Genomic DNA, 25,173 nt, shown 5'->3' with positions numbered 1-25,173 from the left:
AATTTTTCTACGAATTATAAAAAAATTGTTTTTCGAAAATGTTTACAAACCAAAATAATTTTTTAAATTGTTTTTTTACTTAATTTGTTTATTTAACAACACAGACATTTGAAATTTAGACAGTGGGTAGTTCAATACTTGAATTTTTACATTCTGTATTTTTTTTCAATATTTTGGTTTTGAGGGCTAATTCATATGTTTATCGACAACCGTCTGATCGAGTCAGAAAGACACGATTGTCATTTTTAACCAGAGTTTTTTCGATCGAACGACTTCTAATTCCCACCTTGAGGAAGAGAAGTTGTATCTCGGTCATTGGTCATCCGATTTTGACTTTTTTTCCTTGGGGCAGCGTGATGAAATATTGACAATTAACGTATTGCTACTGTTGATAGTTTGTTCATCAATATATTATAAACAAATAATTATTTTTTTAAGAGTGGCGCTCCAAAGAAGGGTTCTGATGTCGAAATGAATGTTAAAAATTATTTTAATTGATGCACTTTAACAACAATATACAAAACAGTAAGCTGAAGAGCAGCTTATAAGAAATCATATCATTTTTACATTGTATAAAAATTATGTTGTGGTACACGCTAATTAATTTTTTTCATGCATTTTTTAAAATTCTTTTGGTCTACACTTAAGTATTCTGTAGATCTTTCTCCACCTTTTAAAGTTCTCGCTGCGTTCATGAAAACAGAATTAAGGAAAGCTGAGGAAAAGGAGACGAAAAATTAAAAGAAGGAGCACGCATTTCGCAGGATAAATGAGTCTTCACTTTTACGTATTTTCCAATCTTCATACCTAACAAAAAAAAAGAAGATTTGTTAAAAATGATGTAAGTTTTAAGAATAAATTTACAAATTATTAACAATAGCAATATGGTAGTGGTTAATGTTTCATCACGCTACCCCAAAAAAAGTCAAAATCGGATGACAAATGACCAAGATACAACTTATTCTCCTCAAAGTGGGATTAAGAAGTCGTTTGATCGATAAAACTTTAGTTTAAAATGATAAGCGTGTCTTTGTGACTCGATCAGACGGTTGTCCATGAACATATGAACTGCCCTTATAACCAAAATATTGAAAAAAAATACAGGATAAAAAATATCAAGTACTGAACTACGCACTGTCTAAATTTCAAACGTCTGTGTTAAATAAACAAATTAAATAAAAAAAGAATTAAAATAATTATTTTGGTTTGTAAACATTTTAGAACAAAAATTTTTTATAATTTGTAAAAAAATTCCAGCTTTTAGAGTATTTCAGTTTTATGGCCATGTCTTAATTTGTTAGTGAGATATTGCAAAAAAAAATTCGCAAAAAAGTCGCACTTTTGTAAAGACCATTTGGTTAATAAGAAATTACAAAAATCGTTATGCTATTAATGAATTTATAAGCTGGACGTTACAACGAAATAAATAAGCTTCTATTGGGCCCTGTCAGATGACGGCAACTAGGTCAGATGGAATTAAACATTTGACATCTTTTTAATAAATAAATGCATCTTCTCAAAGAGTTAAAAATACTTTTTTACGAAAAAATTTAAGTAGTTTTATGCTTACGGAAGACACGTTTTTACTGAATTTAAAGGCTGTTAAAAATTTTTTGACGAAGTAAAAAAATAATATAATGTAATAATATAATAAATAATATACAGTTTTTTCAGCGTAACATGTCGATTATTTTTAACAATTGTAGATCTATTTTAATAATTCCAGTCGCGAATTGTTTGTTTTAATGATACTGTGACATCCCATGTCATATACTTAATATTCACTATTTCGAAATACACAGCTCCGTTAAAAACTTATAAAAAGCGAATGCTCAGCAATTGTTAAACATTGAGCTTATAGCTGCTTCTGCAATCTCGTGACACATAACTTACTTCCTTTGAAAAGAGATTTCTGCTTATCTTACAAAAATCAATTTGCACTAAATATCCGCAAGAATGAAAACAATCAGTAGTTTCAACATTTATTACTGAGAATTATCCACAGCGAATGTCATGAACAGTTTCAATATCAACTGTACCAAATGTAACAACCAAGAGATCAGCAATTTTTACCATTGTGCGCGGTATAGTTGTTGCACCACGTTTATGCTTGTGTAAATTGAGAGCAATTGGTTTAAGCTCTGATTAGTCGTTCGGATCCTCAACTTGACATGTCCTCTTTAAATTCAAGAACATAAAAACTCCTTACACATACCAATAATTACCTTTTCTCTTTCATCAAGTGCTCTAAAGTAACTATAAAGGTTGGAGAGTGAGTTCTGTTGCATCTTTTAAGCGGATGTAAGACTTAGTTTAGTGATTAAGCTACGTGTTAAAAGAGTGCATTTCAAGCAAATGTAAGACTTAGTTCGGTGACTAAGCTGTGTGAGAAAAGCTCGAGCAAACCAGGCCACTGTAAACTCGCCTAAAAACTGAATCAACGAGAAACAAGAAAGAAAGGACCGTCGACTTGGGTTCCGACGTTAAAAGCAGCAGCCTAATTATTTCCATCACCACGAGTACTCTCGTGTAGGATTAAGATCATCGTTGCGGTCAACTTTGCGACTGCGTGCGCGCAAGCAGCGGTTAACCAACGATCATAGAAGTAAGTTAAGTTAAGAAAAATAAAAACTTGTTAAAATATTGTAAACGCGAATATGAACCTTCATAATTTATATTATGTGTTAAATTAATTATTTTCGGCATCACTGAATTAGTAAATCATCAAATAAGACATAACTTGGTTGTTATATTTCTTTTCTTAATTAAAATACTTTAATTACTAAATTATATAAAGTATTCTAAGAATCAAAATTTTAATTGATAGAAATATGAATTTTACCTTGATAAACAAATTATATACCAAGGAAAAATTAAATACAAAACGGATGATAAAGACCTTACAAGGACGTAAGATAAAGAGACGAATAAAATACGCTACGACCATATTACATCAGATAAATTCAAACAGTAGGTCAACGCCAGCTTAGCGTACGATATACCAATACCTCTCTACACATACCATTCGTTGAAATCTAACACCACAACGCTAAGTCAACGATTTAAAAGAAAAACGTACTGTAAGTAAGAGCAAATAAGGCCTTTGGGCCAACGGCTGGTTCCTGACAAATAAAAATTTATTTGTTTGTAGAACGAATCTACGAGTTCCGCCCTTCACTTTGGAGTTTGGACGTAAAAATACCTACAAATGGCATATCACAAAATGTGGCATTTGTTGATTGGCTTAAAGAGATAATTGAAAATACGATTTTTCACATTTTTACCATTAAATAGTTAATGAAAAAATGATGCCCACATTTTAAGTGAGTGGTTTTTTAAAGATGTGTTCCGTACCACCGAATATATTGAATAAACCATGTGAAATACTGTAAGAAATCTAATCCTGCAGATTTACTAACTTCATTGGCCTAGTGTAGTTTAGTGTGGCAATACAGTTTTGTTAAGAGAAAGGTGTTCATGTGATTTATGTCACAGCCTTAGTCCTACTTCTACTTCTATAAAGCATTCAACTCAGCGTCTTGAAAAACATTAATTATTAATTACCGTCCAATTTAGCTCCATCTGAGACTTTTTTTATGAGTAGTTAAGGAGGCTTCCTTGCCCTAGTGTCACCAAATGAGATGTATGTCATTAAATAGTTTACATTACGCCGAATCTGACTGTGCCCTTATTCATACTTTTTATCGAACAAAATCTGGAGAAATTTAAGCTTGAAGTTCGCTCTTTTAACAAGAGCGGTTATAGCAGACATACTAAAAATAACGATTTGTAACCTTAATCGAAAGTGTCAGGTATTACGAGTATACACGTATTGTAGATTTTAACTTCATATTTCAAATTCCATCGGAAAAAATATGGGTAAACGGACTAGAAATTAAAATAATTGCAAAAAAGCATGAGTCAGCTTATTTTTTCTGCTACGAGAAAGTCAGTAAAGCCGCCATATTGCTTGGCCAGAGCAGGCGCAATTCAAACTCAAATGTTATTCAAGTTAAATGACGGCTTACATTTTCAAATTTATTAACACCATTACATTGATATACTGTAAAAAAATTTGAGAGATATTTAATGCCTATGAAAATTAAATATTACACTTGAGTTAATAAGGTCAGATATATTAAATTTCACAAATTGTCACATTTCAAAATAAATACAACAGTTATATTTATGTTGGAATCCCTACCAACTACTTCAGTTTTTTATCTATCTCAATTTGAGTTGGCACCCCTACACAAGGGAGCCTCCTTAATGCATGTTGTGTGGTAAAAGATAAAGGACAAAACCGTCAAGTATATGTCATCTTTAAAAAAAGGCTCAAGAAATTTAATTTTACTCGCCAGAAAAAGTTCATGAAAACATGAATTTTATACAAGGATATTTAGGTTTACATTTTTTAGTCCCGATGCTAAATATTTTTTGTAAGACATACAAGGTCTAAAGATCGACCTTGTAAATGTAAGGATCGTTTTTTTTGGGTTCTCGTTCAAATTTTTCTGGGTTTGTTTTTATAAACAACTGAGCTATAACAATTTGCATAACTCTAAGGTAAACAAAGCTGAGAACATTTTACAAGGGATAAAATTTATATATTTGGTCAGAAAAAATTTTGATTCATGTATGTTTCATTCTCAACAGCTATTGAAATTTTTTAATTTACTACTTTCAAAAATTAAAATTTTACTACTTCTTACCTCCATAATCCTAATGTTTACAAGTGCACTTAATTTCATTAATTTTGTTTGCGGTGGTCAGAATAACAATTAATTAACATGATGACAACAGAAACTAAATTGTTCACGCATACTTACAAAATATTTTTTTTTTTTTCCAATTTGTCATTTAGCCTGACAATATTATAGCTAGTGCTAAACATCATGCGATTTTTTTCATAAAATTTTGTTGATAAATGTCTGAGATATCAAAACTTGGAAAAAATTCAACAAATTACTGTAATCTTTTTTCAATTTACGTCTAATATTTAATTTTTTGGGCTCATTTTCTTCCTTGAACAAAATCATTGGGAGTTATCACTGACAAAATTGCAATAACTTAGATAGGTTTCCCATAAATTTAATTTGTTTACTTATTCTTCGTATTCTCATTTAAACAACTGAACTTTGTGGGAAACCTATCCAAATTATTACAATTTCGTCCGTGGTGACTCCCGATAAATTTGTTCAAGGAAGAGAATGAGCGCAAAAAATTAAATATTAGATGTACATTGAAAAAGATTACAGTAATTTGTTGAATTTTTTCCAAGTTTCGGTATCTAAGAAATTTATCAACAAAATTTTATGAAAAAAATCGCATGATATTTAGCACTAGCTATAATAATGTCAGACTAACTGACACTTGTTATAACTTTCAATAAAAATTTTAATAAAATATTCCAAAAACGTGCTGTATACTTAAGGGTGAGGAGCCACCTTAAGTAATAGTAATAAATATGTTATTTTCAAGCTTGGTCCAAAAATAATTAGCTAGGAACAGGATTCATCACGTTCACGCTACCGTCGCAGTACCATTATCAGTACGTGTGTCACAAAAAACTTGTTGAAACTGACCTAATTAGTCGTTCTACAGCTGAATAAATCACAACAGAAGGTTGATTTCAGTAGCCAGTGATGACAATGGTACTAGTAGTGATTGAAAAATTGATATTAATACTTATAAAAATATTTTATACATTTTTAACCATTTTTTTAATGGAGAAAATTAGTTAGAAAAGTCTTTAATGAATTGTACAAAAATTATTCATCCAACGAGCCACTGTTGTTTCAAAAGTTACGTAGAAAGTTCGAGACAAAAAAAAAACTAAATGAAAAAAATATCCTGTGATACGTTTTATTGTGTTCTATAAAATCAGTCACGTACGTATGTTTAAAATGTTGATGTAAGTGAGTAAAAAAAAAATTAAAAAAAAACAGACGAAAAGCTGGATCATTTGAAAATATATGACATTTTTAAATCACATGAATTCGTATGGTTCTGGCAATACTTACATGTTAATTAATTTCTATTTTATGTAAAAAATGTGATAAATTATAAAGCATTTACTTTGTTGCATCAGCTATTTTATTTTCAATATCATCCTTTTTTTATCTTCAAATTACCTTATTGTTCATAAAGTGATACAGTTTTATAAATAATTGTGGTATCACATTCGTTCTTTAAATTGGTCGTACACTTGATAATTCTCAAATTTGATTGTACGTTTCGTTTAGTCCAAATCATGGACTGGAAATTATAACAGATATACGATGAATGCTAGAGCTGAGTTGCACGCACATGTATGTTTTTATAAATTTAGGATTTTTTAAAATAAGTAATAACATTTGCAGATAACGTAAAAAGCCGAATTGAAATGCAATTGTACATACCAACTACATGTTATTTTGTTTCGAAGGTGCACAGTAAGCAATAATTGAATATCAAACTAGTGTGAATTAATTTATATTAAAGACATCATATACGTACTTGATATGGCTTTAAAACAGGAAGAACATCAACGATTGTTGGAAGTGGTGGTGGAAGTAGTTGCCCAAGAGCCATAACACTAGTTATTATCGTCCCTTTACATGTGCTACAGTTAGCTAAAATAGTAGCAATAATAGCTCTCAACAGAACAGAGCAGTAGGCTAAAGCTGGTCTATACCACGCTGTCAATTGAAGTAATGTCCATAAAACAGGTGCATCCTTAAACGACCGTCTAATTTGCAAGTCTCTTTCTACGGTAACCTTAGATATATCAGAGAAAATAATTATTTTATATTTTAACATATTCCGTAAAAATTTTACTCTTTTAATTCAAGTCAAAGATAGTTTGCTTACTTTACTGAATTCTTCATCAGGCCATGGTAATCCATTATACATAACATCAGAGGATATCAATTCTACTAAAAGTAGACTCAACAGATTTACAGAATCAATGTCAACTGGATATTGTTTAAAATAAGAGTAGTTGGAACAGGCCTATTAAAGGAAAATTATATAATTTTATTGTACTTACAGCTAACTGTTAATGATAAAATATAACATACCTTGATCAAATCAACCAAAAGCATACTATTTAATACAATGTATTCCCTATTTATGACATTATGAGCATCTGATTTTCGAGGTCCATGTCCAATTATTCCGGCATGAAAAACACATGAATGTCTTTGGGCAAGAATCGTTCCACTGCCCTAGTTGAAAAAAAGTATAAATGAAAAATAATACCTAAATTCAAGAATTTCATGTATTTGTATCTAGATGAAACAATTATTACTTGCTTATGATTTTGTTGTGAAAGCGATTCTTCTGTGAAAATAAATCTGTTCCTTTCTTGTGTACCAAAAAATTTAGCGTGTTCAGAGAATATAGCAACTTCTAAAATTTCACGAAGCGCTAGAACTCTGGCAAATTGAAAATATTTTATTAGTCCTCGTAAAAAACAACTAATCATTCTGACACCTCGCTCCTTCTTGGCAACATCTATAACCATAGTCAGAAATATAATAGTAGTAATGTATTTGATATTAATAGTGAATTATATTTTTGACTCATTTATAAATTAACTTTCACAAATTTTAATATGATTCAGTCTATACTATTTTCCGTCCCTTTTTTAACAATACACACCAATAGTAAAAAAATTTTTTCAAACACGTAAAAATATCAAAAAATAGAAAAGCGCAGTTTAACTCGGGTCGCAAGTCTTTCGAAAAAATTTCTGTTTTTATTAAATGCTTTTACATCGCACTACAATTTAAACATACATCTCTTAATTCGAATTATACATTCATGTGCACGTGTACTAAAAGAAAAGTATAACACACTCTGTCCCGCAGGTGTCACAGCTAAACTACCATATATCAGTATTGGGCAAAAACGACTTTTACATATCCTACCACTCTGATAACTTTCCATCAGAAAATTTTCGAAGCTAATCAGACCAGGGCTATAATAGGAGTACAGAAAATACTTATTTCTTCTAAAATACCCAAGTACTAAGGCATGTTTGATAATTTCACTGCATATTTGATATATATTTAGATATTTTTTTCTACAAGTCATGGTAGAGACATACAGGTCAATGTGCTCTGGAAAGCATGCTTCATTTCACTTAGCCTTTTGGAGTTGAAAAAATACAAAATGTTAAAATGAAAAGTTTTGCTGAAAATTACGAAGTTCACGTAAAAGTATTTTTAAATGATGAAAAAAAATTCAAACATTAGGAAATTTTGAAAGTAATGAAAAATGGACTCTACTTTTCACAAGAAACCTTGATTCAGGTCATCATGACATATTAGAGTATAAAAATTCTAAAACTAACAATACTTTAAATAGAATTATAAGCTAATCAACGAATCAAAATAAAAAAAACAGTGTTACTCTAAGCGACAATAACGATAAAATTAACAAATTTAAAAGTTATTTTGATAAAAAATTAATTGTAAGTGGCAAAAATAAATTGTTAAAAAATTATTCAATATTTTTTAACGATTATAATCACATATATAACCACATATAAAAGTGAGAATAACAATAGTGAAACATATTGTCAATGAGTGGCAATATTTAAAAAACTACATTTTAAGAAATGATTACTTTGAAAATGTAATATTCAGAAACAATTATTTTAATCTTATGTCACTAAGTAGAATTTTTGCCACTGCAACTAAAATTCAATGTTTTGTAAAAATGATTAACGTGTACATTAAAATTACATTAGAAGATTTAAGTAACATTATATTTTTTGGTAACTATTCTAGTCATGTAAAATTAATTATTTTCAGGTGACATAGATGCTGGTATATTAACTTTGATAACTTTTTGAAATATAAATACAATAAAAAATTTAAGAAATCATACATTTGATATAAAAAAAGCTGGAAATATAATAAAAAATAATCGTAATAAGAATTGTAATCGTATCAGTGCAACAAATAATAATCAATCCTAAACAGAAATTTTTTGCTATAGTAAAATGAGTTTCAAATGAAAGTGTTGTTCAGCAATTTTCTGGAAAAAAAAGGAATATCGTTGTTGTCACAATTGCAAGATTTGTTCAAATTCTCTGAGTGCATATGACAAAACAATGAAGAACCTTCTTTTTTACGATAACACTATTAGAATCCTAATCCAATGTTACAACAAAGTTTTTTGTTTTAAATATTTTATAAGTAATGAGATTAATAAAAAACAAGTTTATTTTATAACATAAAAATTCAAGGACAGCTTTGTCACTTTGTATCTTATACTCTTAAATTAAATGAGGGCAAAATAACTTAAGATGGTTAATTATATACGTATACCGATCAACTAGCGATTGAACAAGGATTAAGTTCAAGTAAAAACAATAACGTGACTAAAAATCACATAAAAATTGTGACTTTTATTATGAACGAAAAAAAATTTTATAGCTAAATTCTATAGATATTTGAATCAAATTGCTTATGTAAAAAAATTCCTCGTTACAAAATGGTTTCTGTAAGAAAAAGAGAAAAAAATTCATAACTACAATAAATCATTAAGTGCCGGAAGTGGATCAATCATTGTTTCAGACTCAGAATAACCAAAAAATCTTAATCTGTGTGGCTATCCAAAGGATTCAACAATTAACCATCCGAAAAAAACGTTTCTGAATAAACTCTCCCATTTTGTTGATCCAATGGTATTTTCTTTTCGGATACAGTACTAATTACTCTGAATATTGTTTTGATAGCAGTTATAATAATAATAATAATAATATAAAAAAAATAATAATAATAATGATAAAAATAACCATAATGATAATAATAGTCAAAGTAGTTATAAAAATAATAGTCTTACTGTGTTACAATATTATTCATCTAGATTATCTTACAGACAAAATACAGACAATTTTAGTCCTTTATTATACATTGGAAGATCAACTGAACAGTTTTTTACATATATATACCTTATGATTAAAAGTCATGCACTAAACTATGTAGGGATTATTCAAATAACTAAGGAATTAAATTTTATGAAGAATTATTAGATGCAGAAAAAAAATAGCACCTTAAATGTATTCGAAAACTTTGAGAATAATGAGAAAATTGGAGACTATTATATATTGCCTACGACGTACGTTAGAGGACCACGTTATATGCAACAACAACATTTCTAAGATACTATGGCTATAATAAAGAAATGCGGTAGACCAGATATACTTATAACTGTAACGTGCGATTCTAAATGAAAAGAATTCAAAACGGTTCTAGCTAACTTTCCAATAAAAACAGTGCCTAGCTATGTACAAAACACAACTGTTCGACTATTTCACACATAATTACAATCAATTTTAGACGATATAACGCGTAACAATATTTATGGTCATATATTAGCTTATGTTCACACAACAGAGTTCCAAGAACGTGGACTACCTCATGCACATTTACTTATAATATAATATTCTAATAATACAATAATTACTCCTAAAGATATAATGTAATACAATATCAGCTATGACTATTTGAAATACTAAAAATCTTACAAAATTAGTTATTAAACATATGCTACATGATCAAATCATATTTAATAATTCAATTAATAAACTTTTTGAGAAAAAAAAAAAAACTAGCGCACCATAGCACTACATCACAGGTGGTATGGAAATGTGCTAACAAATACATACAGATAAAAAAATTATTAAGAGAGTCGTAAAAAGTAGCTGAAGAGGGCTAGAACAATTATTGGGGCGTTCCTAAGACGATGTGTTTAGAAATTATAAGAGGACTTAGGAGCTCTCTTAAAACTGTAAGGGGTGCATAAGGAGAAGATGCAAAAAGTAATATGACTAAAAATGACATGGAAACCGATATAAATGTATCTTAAAGATGAAGCTGAGGGGTAGCAGTAGGGTCATCTTGAAATTGTGTTGGGATGCACTGTTATGGGGTTATCAAATTGGGAGGGAGGTAGAGGGGGGAGGAAAATGGGCTACACAAAATTATATTCTGTTGTACTGTTAATGGGTTATAAGGTTTAAAGGAATGGTGGAGAGACAGTGGAGAGGCGCTAAAAAAATATCAAACTTAATTAAAATAAGGTAAAAACTGATAAAATTTTACGTTGTTTGGAGGGAAGCTGAGCTGGTGATGTAGGGGCTGAGGGGCGGGGCTGATCAAAATTGAGTTGGGGGCTAAGGAGGTTGAAGGGGGGTTGGAGGAGAGCTAACCAATAATTCAATCCATTAAAAATAACGTAAAAACTGTTAGAATTTTAGCATATTTAGAAAGGGGCGGAGGGGTGGCAGAAAAGAGAAAGAGGGGGGTTGTGTGGAATGCCCTTATAAAATCACTATATAATATAGTAATATTTGTATTCTCCTATATTATATGGGTAGTTTGTGTGGATCGGAAGTAAAAGCATTTACGCCCTCACATAATTTAATGTGTTATTTGAAATAAAATAAAAGTATGCTAGTTTTTGTGCTTATTTGTTATTATTATGCAGTTTGGTAACCTACATTGTTCCTCGCACGACATTTAATCCTCTTTCCACTCTACACAGATTTCATTAATACCCCCACTATTCTCTTAACCCACCCCACAAAATAATGGGAAAGTATGTCGTTTTTCCCTGTAAACAAATTTGATTTGCCCCTAACACCCCCACTGTTTCCCAGATTAACAGTCCGACATCTCTATACTTTCTCGCTGTCCACTTTTTCCATACTCCTCCCCACCACCAACATAGTTTCTTATAAAACATTAAACAAAACTGAGTATTAAGAAAATTAAGTATAAGAGACTCCATTGTTTGTAGGAATCTCTAGTATTTTATTTATATTGTTTCTTGGTAATAAGTTAGCTTAGCATATAAAATATTATTTTTCAGCAGTAACGGAACAAAAAAAAATTTTTTTCATCACCCCGAGACTTAACATTTTAGTATGTTTGTATAAAAGTAACGAGGATCGTTTACAAACAAAGCAACAGTTTTGCTTAAGCCTCAGTAACTTTATATGTACATAGATATATACATTATATAGCCATATGTGTCGGGCATTTCACATATCCCCAACACAGCCCCCCACACACCCCTCACATGGACCCCCACAAAGAAGCTGTAATTCGACCGTTTTCATCAATAATTTGACATTTTTTAACTTTTTTCTTAGTCCCCCTACAGCCCCCCCCCACACAATTTTTTTTGTCCCTTGACAGACACACCACAGCCCCCCACAGGCCCCCCACACCATTTTTTATACATTATGTCATGTATACTTGTTAAATGATGAAATATTAATAAGTGACTTTCAATTCATTGCCTTAAACATTGCCGATTGATCTATAAAAATCATCAAGTAAAGTCAATAAATTATGTAAAAATCTCATTCCAAACGTTATTTACTATTTCTGTATTTTTTTGCCTTTCTACTTGAATAAACAAATTATTTTTATTTTTGCATCTTGATAAAGCCACATATAATGGACCATGAAAAAATAAAAGTTTTTTAAATAAAAACCTACATTATCGAAACTTTCACCTTAGGATTTGTTTATTGTCATAGCAAATGCCACAACGATTAAAAATTGTTTAGGATACAAAATAAACGGTAATGTTAAGGAGTTTCCTGTGTCTGAAGTTATTCTTGGAATGAAGACTCTATTTCTAATTTTTTCTCCGGTTATTATTTCTCCTTTTATATTATACTGTAATAATTTTGTGATTCGTAAACGTGTTCCATTACAGAGTCCATCTGATGTCCTTAAATTTTTCAGTAACATCACTATTGTACCAATTTTTAGATTTAGTTTATGAGGTGGTAATCCTTCACTAATATTGTTTAATATTTCCACCGGAAAATTTAAATAAATATTTTCGTCTGATTTATTAACCCCTTTATAAGTTGTGTTATCTATACTATAGTAAATTGTAATTTCTCCAGTTAATTTTTTAAAAATTTTATTATTTAAATACAAGGTGTTCTCGTTATGCGATGTATGTATAACACTATTCATCAAACAATTGCAGATATTAGAAAATATTTGAGAACATTCATCATTTGAGATCGAATTTTTAGGAATGTTTAAAGCTTTTATTTCCCCTTCCACAATTTTCAATAATAATTTTAAAAATCCTTTATCTTTAGAACGAATGTTGATTTCTAATTTTAAAATTTAGAATGAGTTCCATAAAAATAAAGATTTAATAGTTTGTTTACGTATAATTTTTCTATTACCGTTTTTCATCACTGGAAGAATCTGACGAAAATCACCTCCTAACATAATTAATTTATTTCCAAAATATTTTTCAGTATTACATAAATCTCTTAACGTTCCGTCTACTATTTCCAATGTTTTTTTTGGAATCATTAAAGCTTCATCCCAAATAATTAAATCAACTTCTCTTAGTTATTTTTATCTGACTCGAATTCTAAGCATGCACTCTGTATGTTATTAAGATTTAAAGAAAGTCCAAAAGTTCTATGACTGGTCATCCCCTTAGGAAACGAAATTGATGCTATGCCAGTCCACGCCATTGACATAATTTTTTTATTTTCAGAAGTAAAAAAATAAATTAACGTTTCATATAAAAAAGTTTTTTCTGATCCTCCAGGACCATCTATAAAGAAAATATTATTTTTTTGTTCGCAAATAATATGAAATATACTTTTCTGGTCATTATTCAAACTTTTATACATCGAGTTAAACGTTTCTTTACTGAAACGTATTTCATCATCTATATCTTCTTTTCACTCTCCATTTTTTTTGGTCTTAGTAAATTAAAGAATCTACATGATTTCTCTTCTAAATAAAAAATTCGGTTAATACGTAAAAGAGCTAAATTATCTTTGTTATTAGGCGAATCCTTCGTAAAAAAGTCTTTGTATTTATTCCATATTTTCTCACCCTAAACGTTTTCTGAAATTAAAAACCATTAAAAAAATTGTCTCAATTAATATGGAAACATAACAGCAATTGCTTCTTCAAAAATATCATCGAATTTTTCATCATTGTCTATTAAACCCATTGCAATTGCAGTATCTTTGAAAGTTTTATAAATTATTCCTTTATACGTTCTAATTTTTTTGAACGATATCGAACCAGTAACTTTATTTAGTACAAGTTAAAAAAAAAATCTTTTATGATCTTTTGGAGATACAATGTTTGATCGACCAATTGCAGTATTTTTTATTATATTTTTGCTTTAAGATTAATTTTTGGTTGAAGATTACAATTTGAATTTCCATTTGTTTGAATATCCTTGTTCGAGAAATAAACTATAACGTGAACATGAAATAAATCTGAGAAGCTTTTAATATTAATACTTGTACCATAAGTCCCATTTTTTGACATTATGTTAATATATTTATCACTACTTTTTACATTTTGATAGTAATCGTTTCCTACTATAAATTTATAATAATTTTTTTATTAATTTACAATATTATTAATTACTAAAGAACGAGCTCTTATACGAAAATTTTTATTACTATACAAAAAATAAGAAAAAGTTCGGAATAAACAATTTCTGTCCCTTTTTACGCTAACTTTTATATTGTTCATGTAAAAAAATTTTTAAAATATTTAGTTTGATTTTAAATTAAATTTTAATCGTACAAAGAACAAACGATTCTTCCAATTTACAGTGTAGAACACTGAAGAAATCATTTTGATATGTGTCATTGAATCTGAAAATGAAAAATTTTTTCTAACCACTTAAATTAATTGATAAAATATAAAATGCATAATATTAACAAAAATAATATAAAGTATATGTTGTATAAAATTTAAATAATTTATATGTGATTAAAGTGATTAAAACTTTTTGTTGTTTAGAATTTAATCACTAAACAAATAATGTATACTTTTTTTCTCCAAACATATCGGAGAGTTCTAAAAAAAGCTTTTAACGTACCACAATAGTACCTTCTGAGTGGTGTAGAAATTCACTGATAAATATCTAACTAATGCTTAACGATGTAGATCAAAAACTTTTCAAATGAAATTTAAAGACTCTTCTTTCAAGTTAGAACAGTAGGGGGTTAGCGCACGGAGCGTGCAGAGAGGCGAGGCCCCACTAGTATACATATATATATATATATATATAATTTTTATGGACATAGATATCCTGTAAAACCTTAATATTACCTATAAGTTTAGTGTCAGAAATACACTACTTAAGGCTCTCGATAAATTAACATAAATAAGAACCATGAATCTACTTTTAATTAATAGAAATTTACGATCTATCACTGATAATTCTATAGTGACAATAAAGCACAAGTACTATGGACATATTCAAACATTTATGTTAATGAGAAAAGAAATAGATAAAAGGGACGGTAAATGAAAAATATCAACCGCAAATACTACAGACTTCGAGAAACCTCATGATTCGGAAGGATGCAAGCTATTTTTGTGATATAGGCTTTTTATGATGAGTAAGCATGATACGTTCAAATTCCATATGGTTAATATTGCATATTAGCCGCACTCTGATCTAGTAAAAAAAACAAAATTTGTTTTTTAATATCTTTGGGCTCCAGATTTAGGTCCACACGTATTAAAGGGATTTGTGGTGCCAATCATTATCTCCCTGACAAGTCGTACGAGAAAAAATAATTTTTTATGTGCCATTTATTTAAAAACCAATTGAAGTAATTCTTAATGTTTATACACGGGAATACTAATAACATTCATAATAAAACAAATTATCATTTGAACTATTTCAAATGAAGTATAAGTTGAGTCTGAAAATGAGATCATTTAATATTCTTGTTTAACCAACATTTATAATAACAATGAATTCATTTATAATAACAATTAGCATTCAATCAACAGAAATAATAGAATCCAAAATTTACGATGCAGTGTCGTAAAAATTAGGCATAAGTAGTGAGTAAATTTTAATACTTCGGGAAATAAGTACGGAAGAAGATAAAATATAGTGCTCTTAAGCATATAAAATTTTATCGTTAAACAAACGTTGGGTGAGCACTTAAATTCAGTGTTAATGTAATATTGATTCACCTATGTTAACATTTTTAACTAAACCGAGAGTTTATTTGTTAAAGTGGAAACAAAGAAAAAAAACGATGAGGGTCATGTGATTAAAAAAAAGGCTTAGGTGTGAAACAGAATTGATCAACGTACGTTCTATCAATTGAATTTATCGATACATTCACATAATAACTTTATTGATCTGCGTCTAATCTCATCCGATGATTGGCGCGCCGAGCGCGCAAGATGACGAAGCTTTCATAGTATAAGTAACTTTTTGTATTATACAGCTGTATGAACAAAAGTGAGTCTTATCTCCCACCATTCTTCCTCAGCTACTACTAAGTTTACATAGTTATGTTCTTATTTCCACGTGATTTTTGATTTAATAATATTTGAGAAATATACCCACACTTTCCTCAGCTCCTCCTCACTCCCCACGGCTTCCCTTCTACTTTTCACAAATTTGAGTAATCTTTTCCTGATTCATCTTTTCCATCTCCAAAAATAAATTTTTTGTAAATTGAGAACTGAAAATGTTTTTTAAATGATATCATTTAATTAAAAGAATAAAGCTTTTAGAATAAAAATTATACATAAATACATACTTGTATCATCAAGCTAATCAGGGGGTTATTCGATTTTTTTTGTCAAAACTAATTTTTTTAGTACTTCAATAACTAACTTATACTTCTAGTTTAATCTTAAGATTATGGTTGAAATTTGTTTGAATAATAGATTAATTATTAAATTTTCAATTTTTGGTATTTAATCCTACCAATCATTATTTGTCAAACGTGATTCATGTTCACACCAGCTACATTAGAACCTTTATGTGAGTAATCGACCAAAAAAATAGTGAAGTAGAATTAAACATTTATTTATCATGGAGCAAAAGTAAATAAATAATTCATTATCTACGTATATCTAGGATACGCAAAAAACATACAGTTAAATTCGATTTTTAAAGACAATGTTTTATTCATTATAGTATACTGTTTATTAGAAAACGAAACTTAATATTCCTTCAAGACCTGATCACTTCTCAATTCTAAACTGTTTTATGATTTATGAAGATTAATGTTCGTTAAAAAATCACTGAAAAATACAAGGTCAAATATTTTCAATGAAATAAATTTTAGAGAATCATAAAAAATAAGAAAAAAAAAAACAAAAAATATTCATATTGAGGTATAAGTTATTTGTTAACATAATAAAAAAGAAAAACACATTTTAATCGATATCTTGTATCCCATAAGAATAATGGTAACTGTATTTTTAAACGTAAAAAATCATTTCAAAAGGGATGATTTTAAAACTATGACCATTATGATGGTTAGTATTATCATTAGCATTGTGATTTTTGTCATCGATCTCCTTATCATCATTATTATTATCATTGCTATCATAACTATCTTTACTATTATCACTATCATTGCTATCATAACTATCTTTACTATTAACATCATCATACGATGATCATCATTACGATGATCATCATCACTATTATTACTGTCTTGATGATCAACATAATTATCATCATTGTCATGAATCCCCATCGCATCTCTCACAGATTAATTTACAAAAATATAGTCTAATAAAAGCATATATTATTCAACATGTTGAAAATGTAAACAAGATTAAAAGATGTTTATTGACAATTTGCTTGCATCACAATACAAACATTCATGCTCCAGTTGTACATTCTATTGTTGCGGTGAAAAAATATCAGAACATGGATATTCTACTGCAGAAAATTTATTACAAGACTCATGGATGTCAACTTTGCGGTGATCTTAAGATTATAATGATTATACTTGGGCAACAGTCAGAATCCACAAAATTTCCATCTAAGTAGTGATTATGGGCAGTCGTGATCGTGAAAATCATTATGTGAAAGAAATTAGCCAACCAGTACATCATTCATCTCTGGTTCCCGGAATGTCATTCGCAAATCGCTCCTTGATCTAAGCCAAATTCTTATCCCTCCCCTTCACATCAAGCTGGGTCTAAAGAAGCAATACGTGGTTGACTACTTTCGAAGGGGGGGGGGAGAGAGGTCTGACGGTGCGTTTGTTGTGTTAGAACTGCGTGCGCATGTCCCGTAATTTAATATTGAGTTGTATTTACACTCCGGATTATTCAATGATAATTTTTTTTTACATGCACCTGATCAACGTGATTGTTTTACATAATTATTAGGCAGATATTAATTAACTGATGACTACAGTTTTGACCAAATCTGGCTGTTAATTGTGTTTAAGTTTTTTATTATAAGAGTCACGTTTGATAATCTCCCATAAGAACAAATGTAAAATTTAAAAAATTTGTTTCATCAATTTCTCATTCCATAAACACCCAGGGTTGTTGAAACTTGGCATAAATTTTTTTTATACATTTTTGAAGCTCTGCACGAATTTTAATTAAAAACTGACTGTCAATTGCTTAAACTAGCCAACTTCCTTAAAGCGTTCGATAAATCTGGAGCCTGTTTAAAATATTTCGTTGCTGCATTTCCAAAGTTGTCTGAGGCGAAAATTAAAAAAGGGGTTTTTGATAGTCCTCAGATAAGAACGATTTTCCGAAATACTATCTTTACTAGTACGATAAATCAGGACAAAAAAATGCCTGGCAAAGCCTCTAAGTTGTTGCTTGAAATTTCTTTGGCAATAAAAGAAGCCCTAATTACAAACAATTAGTTAACTAAACGATTTCTGACTTTCAGAAGTTTCAGTGTAACTGCTACCAATGTTATACACGGTTGAGCAGAGGTAACTTAAGAACAATAACGATATTCTGTTTTGGATTTACGAAATCTACGCCACAAATATTCAGCGCAAACAAATCCACAAATATTTATTCACAAATACGCCACGGATTCAGACTAAGCTACTCCAAAAACATACAGTAAACATAGCCAGACCTAACATCATTACCCGGAGGCAGAACGTCTTGCGTGACAGTGTAGTGAGAGTTATATTATTACAAAATTTTGGGTTATGATTTTATGGCATTATAGGGGTACTGGGTTATAAGGTTATAGGTTAATATGTTTTTGGAGTCAACTACTTAAGTCATTTAATTACACATTTAACATTGCAAAAAATCCTTATTTACTACGTTTTTTGAGGTTATGGCTAAACTTTGATATGCTAGGGTTAAAACGACCTTTGATTCGGATTCAGGGACCATAAAAATTATAGTATACAAAGTTAATCACCCAGGCCAGAAATTTTTTTTGTGTGGCTGTGTGATTAATATTTATTGCATTTATACACCACAAAGTTAGATCATAAATCACTTTGTACGAATTGTACTTTAATTTAATTGTAAGCATGAAGTACTTGGTGCACTAAGCTTTTTTTTTAATATTAGTGATGAGCTACATAAATAATTATTATTTTTTAAGTGTATTTATGTGACATAATAGTAATACGTACATCAATTTAAACGATCTTAGTTTTACAATATTACAAACCGTTGAAGCATAATAAAGGCAGTTCATTTTTATGATTCAACTTGCAGATGAAAGAATTCTTCGTGTAGAGCGTATCATTGAATGGTTGGAGATTATAAAATGGCAATGCATTGTTTACAGCCATTTCTGAGAAATATTTACAACAGGCTCTGTATGGCTAAGTTACTTTGCATGTACATGCTATCAGTATTGGCATATTAAAACATTTCCTTAGATTTAATATGATAAATCACTTACACAGCAATGGGGACCTTGTTTTACATGATTTCCAAACAAATGGACCACAGTTTGAAATACGCACATGAGCAATTGGTTTTTAGAGGTGCAAGCCAAGTGTTTGAAGATCATATCTCGAACTCAGAAGCCTGTGTTACCAAACTTCTGAGCCATAAGAGACATAACCTAAGCCAATGATATAAATTTACTTTTATATCATTATTAGTTGGAAAATGATTCTAATGCTAGCTAATAAGCTACAGATCTAATGTGACTCTAGGAGGTACACAAGCAATATTGACTCATTATTGTAACAATTGACACATCATTTTCAACTTACAAATTAAAACTAAGCTTGAGGTAAAAACAACTTATAACAATTGAATAAGAATTTATCTAAACCTACAGTGTGAGACAATGCACGACTTTTCGATAGCTCAAGTGGTAGAACAACTGTCTCGTGAACAAGAGGTTGCGTGTGCGATCCACGTCCAGGAAGGATATTTTTCTCATTCTTACTTATTTGTTGCAAATTTCTTGAAATAGAAAATAAAAGTAAATTTCAGTTTTTAATCTTGAGTATATTTGCCATCCAAAAAGGACATAGATAGTTTTAGAAGTGCTTACATAAAAGTGCCGCCATCTATACATGTGTCCATTGATACGATGATGTGTGTATCAACGTTTCTTGTCTACCTCGTTGAGTCACATTAGATCTCAGTTATATCATTATGTCTACATACACAGGGGAAATATAAAATTTATTTAAATGCAACTTATATTGAAAATAATAGAATTGACAATAATTACATACATACGTTTTCTATAGAACCATTTTCTTTATTACACAAAAAAGCATGGAATAATAAATAATTGTGGGGTCAGCGTAAAGCACGCAGGGAAACACAGCCATAGAGTAGGTACAAAGGAAAGTGTGGCTGAAGAATCCGAGAGTTACTAACTGGTTCCACCTTTTTTGTGACTAACTGTGAAAATGGTCGTTTGCGACAAGTTCTAACCAGTGGACGTATACTTATATATGCACGTGAACTGAATCTGCGTGAAAACATAAATTATTTGTTTTTTAGTAGTGCGATTATTGTTACGAGATGACAAATTGTTTCTAATCCTAACAGATAAAAGAAATTATGATGTTCGTTTTGTGATTGGTTGACGCACGACTGTTTAGAAAATTTATTTTTTGTATTGTGAATGAAACATTGTATTGGAAATGCGCTTTAACTACAAAATAATTGAAATCAATCACAGTTTTATTATACATGCGACAAATTTGTAATTGTAGTTACGACAAAGATGATCGTAAATTCCTTATAAATTTTAGGTTAGTAGTAAGAGGATACCAGCAAAATTATTTAATTAATGATATTTGTTCACCAGCTGCAAGAATGCAAACTTTAAAAATGTTACTTTCATATTGTCAAAATAATTTAATTATTGAACAAATAGATGTCGAAATACGTTAAAACTCATTATCCCTATGTAAACAAAAGTTATCCGAAACTCGAAATCAATATTGTAAAAGTTGATTCAGAAGAAATTATAGCAAATATTTTTACCAAAGCTTTAAGCAGAAATAAACTCGGAAGATTAAGGAATATATATGTTGAATGTAAAGTAGTTTACAATACTAAAATTGAGATTGTAATATAAATTTAAGGAGGCGTGTTAAAATATGAGTAAATTTATTTTAAATATATAACTCGTAATATTTATTATGCGGCATAAGCACTATAAGTGCAAGGTGATATGTATATGTACTTTGTATAGTGATACAGTTAGGGAAGACAGAACTTGGCCGTTGCCACGCACGCACGCTTTCGTAAAGTCTCTCGCGATATTAAGAGAGGAGATCTTGTAATCTTAATTAATCTTTATTTCTGTTGTTAAATATATTAATTTAAGTGTTAATTATTGATCCACTATTTCCTGGTACATTTATTTAACAAAACGGTTACACAAATATAAACGGAATAAGCTCAGCGTCTCTAGTTGATCAAACTATAGTCAAATTTTTCAACACCATTCATGGACAGACTGTTTAAAGCTTTGCATATTAACTATGTAATCCATTTATTTAAATAATTTACTTCCTTGCTCAGGAATGGGACTCTAACTTTCTGAATACTTTATATCTATTAATTTTTTTATCCAAGATCTTTCTTTTTATGATCATCATCTTTAAATAAAAGTTTTTTATATTTTACGTGACTGCTAAAAATAGTACAAGTTGGTTTATGCAACACATCGATCTTTAGATTATACCCTATACCCTTACCACACTCTACTTAAGTTTTCTGACATCCCAACACATTGTACTGCATAATGCGATCGTGTAGAATTAAACAACAGGCTGATGTGTTGTTTGGAAAATTTCCATGAGATTCGAATGTTCAACGTACATACCTGTATACTGAAGCATTTCATAGCGATTTGTTTTGCTTATAGCAATCAATGACAATAAAAGGTACCTCAGTTAAAAATTGATGTTAATTTAATATAGTTACACGATCCTTACTAAAATAAAAAACTCAAAGAAAGCATACTAATTGTATCTGGCACCGGAATCGAGATCACTGTACAGGTAATATTGCGAATTAAGTCAAAGTTTAGCACTTCTTAGAAAGCAGTGATCGAAATTACTAGCAGTAACAGCTCTCTGGTTCTTTCGATTTGTTTCAAAAGCTGAAATAACATATCATGTTTTTTCAACTGATTAAAGATCTGAACTGTTCATGTGTTTTGATAAGTAGTAGTGGGTATTCATACAGCTCCCTATTTCGATTACTCATAGATATAAATTTACTTTCCGGAAGAAAATTGAGTAAACAAATTTTGAGTGAATCATATTCATTGTATCAACATCTCCCTCAACCAATCTTTGATAAATATGAGTATTCATTGCGAGTAGGTAGCCCATCACAACAAATCCCCACCACCTGGTGAGAGTTTCCGAATGGAGCCACTGTGCCACCGCACAGTGGGAGGTTTTGCTTTTTTTTTTCAAAATCGTAAATCTTGCGATAGAAAGCAGATATCCACGCAATTTTTATTTTATTTTATTGATATGATGATTGTGCATCGAGGGAAACCTATACTGAGAATATTTTATTGTTATAAACAATTATTATTTTGGCATAAACATGAAAAATAATCTTGTAAAAAAACAGATACAGCTCTAGAACATTAAGCGCTAGAACGATTATCTTGAAATTTAATAAACGTTAGTTTTTTGGGTCGCTGTATACGATAAAAAGGTTATTTTTGAAAAATTCAAAATGGCTGATCGAAGATGGCGGACGAAAAAATTCTTTTTTGTTCAAATATTCATAAGAACTGCAGTATGAGGGTTTTTTGGGTCACTGAGTATAATTAAAAGGTTATTTTGAAAAAAGTCATAACGGCTGATTCTATACGGCAGGCTAAAAATTGTTTTTGTTTGAATATTGATAAGAACTGCAGTATGAGGATTTTTTGGGTCACCTAGTATGGTAAGAAGGTTATTTTTCAAAAATTCACAATGACTGATCCAATATGACGTACTAAAAATTTTTTTGTTTGTTTCAAAATTAATAACTTTAACTTAAACTTTATCTTAATATACTTACTATAGGAGGGATATCCCCTTCTCCTACACCTGAATAGGAGAGACTTTCCGGGTAGGCCTCCGTACAGTCCCCTTGCTTACATTTTCTTACTTATCTGCTGCTATGATTGCCTGAACCCTCTTTGGGTACATGTTTGATTGTATTAACTATAGATAAACAAGTATCCCGAAAGGGTATTCGGCCTTTTTACTTCTATTTTATATTTTAATTTTCACTGTTATAAAAAAAAATAGTAAGTTAATACTTTGGTGACAAGACGATTAATAAATTTATTTGATTTATTTCTATAATTAATGGCATTTACATAAAAAAACACGCAATGTTGTACATAATATCACACATGAGATCTTTTATTAAAGTTTCTCGTTTTACAGTGTCATGTGCTACAACTTTTTCGTTCATACTCTAGACATCGTTACCACTTAAATAACTCACAACATTTTTTACAATGTTTGGTGTGTAGTAATCAACTTGTGCTTCATGCACACTACTACCATTTTCTAAAATAAAGTCTAGAAATTCCTGCACTATAATAGATACATAATCTGTTATTTTGCTGAATAATCGCAAATAACAATCAACACAATGTACAATACATTTGTGTCAATCATCGAACGTTACTTTTTTGAACACTTAACTTTGATGACACTTCTTTGCAGCTCTCTTGTCTTCACTTGGATGTCTTATTTCTTCAATCTCGATGGCTTTTTTTTTTTATAGCTCATCATAAACTTCAAAGATCAGGTGGGCCCGTAATCTTGATATCTTGCAAGTTACTGCAACCCATCGTAAACTATTTTTTAATGTCGAACAAGACTAATTTAAACTCACTTTTAATATAAATTGTGAACGGAATTTCTTTGAAATCTACGCCCAACAGGAAATAGATAGGTTTCCAATCGTTGTCCAATAATTTTTCGTATTCAAGTCCAACGATTTTTTTTTTTCCTAAACGATTTGTTTGATCCGTAAAGCTTGCAAATAATTTGAGGGAGCGATGATTTTTGCTGCTTTCAGGTTGACAGATCCTAAGCTTCTCTCTCCAAGACTTTTTTCTCCATTGCAATGTATTAACTGTCAGATGATTGACCAGGGACTGACAGCTGCTTTTTGGGGAAGCACAAATTTATGCTACTCATTATTCGAAACAGCGAGGGTATTAAAGACGATTGAAGGTGGTAAATCAAGTTTGATTTTGTCAAAACTGCACCACCAAGCATTTTAGATGGTATTTTTTGAAAAGTAAGTATGAATCCCAAGGTGTAAAAATGTTGACTACTACTTTTTTTTCAAAATATTCAGAGGTAGGCTTCTAAAATGCTGACATTTTTTTTAATTCTTAGAATTTATAACAGTCCGTAGATACATTTTTTAGAATGCACAGACTACGAATTATAAGCACGCACAATAATACAGAATAAAAGTTTAGAGTTAAATTTCGTATCAACGACGTTTTACTACAACTACATTTTTAGCATTTTATTGGATATCCACCACTAACCAATACAAAGTTTATGCTTTTGTTACATCTTAACAAAATAAAACGTTTGGCGATTTCATAATTTTTTTCTAAACCATCAAAAAAATTATGAAGAAAGGCTACAGCGGGATAAGATAGCAAAAACTGCCCCTTCCTGGTATTTATATCAAGTTAACCATTCTAAAAAACTTTCGTAAGAGCTCCTCCAGCTCAATTTTTAGCTCCGTAGGTGCTGATGCAGACCTCGTAACCTAAAAAACGTGTTTTTTCGAAAAAGTCATTTCTGTTCCATCCAACATTTTGAAAATCCAAAAAAATTTAGGAACATGTAAATTCTATAAGAAAAATACACTGGGTTCTTCAGATTTTATTGATTAAAATAGAACTCAGAAA

The 25,173-nt window shown here is 30.0% G+C and overlaps 1 protein-coding gene across 1 annotated transcript in view; it reads right to left on the bottom strand.

Moving 5' to 3' along the window:
* Positions 1-25,173, bottom strand: part of omd (integrator complex subunit 5 omd) — a 332,161-nt gene that overhangs the window by 58,549 nt on the left and 248,439 nt on the right. Inside the window, exons 7-10 of the mRNA XM_089595063.1 lie at positions 7,292-7,497; positions 7,062-7,208; positions 6,853-6,993; positions 6,499-6,759 (exon numbers count right to left, since the gene is read on the bottom strand). Coding sequence (XP_089451189.1) covers positions 6,499-6,759; positions 6,853-6,993; positions 7,062-7,208; positions 7,292-7,497 — 755 coding nt within the window. The remainder of the gene's footprint in view (positions 1-6,498; positions 6,760-6,852; positions 6,994-7,061; positions 7,209-7,291; positions 7,498-25,173) is intronic.

The sequence above is a fragment of the Copidosoma floridanum genome, unplaced genomic scaffold (genome assembly GCF_036245765.1).
Source record: "Copidosoma floridanum isolate Cflo_tuat_1 unplaced genomic scaffold, Cflo_Japanese_pri ptg000024l, whole genome shotgun sequence".
Classification (NCBI taxonomy): domain Eukaryota; kingdom Metazoa; phylum Arthropoda; class Insecta; order Hymenoptera; family Encyrtidae; genus Copidosoma; species Copidosoma floridanum.
Note: the sequence above shows the minus strand (reverse complement) of the source record. Positions and strands in the feature narration are given on the sequence as shown.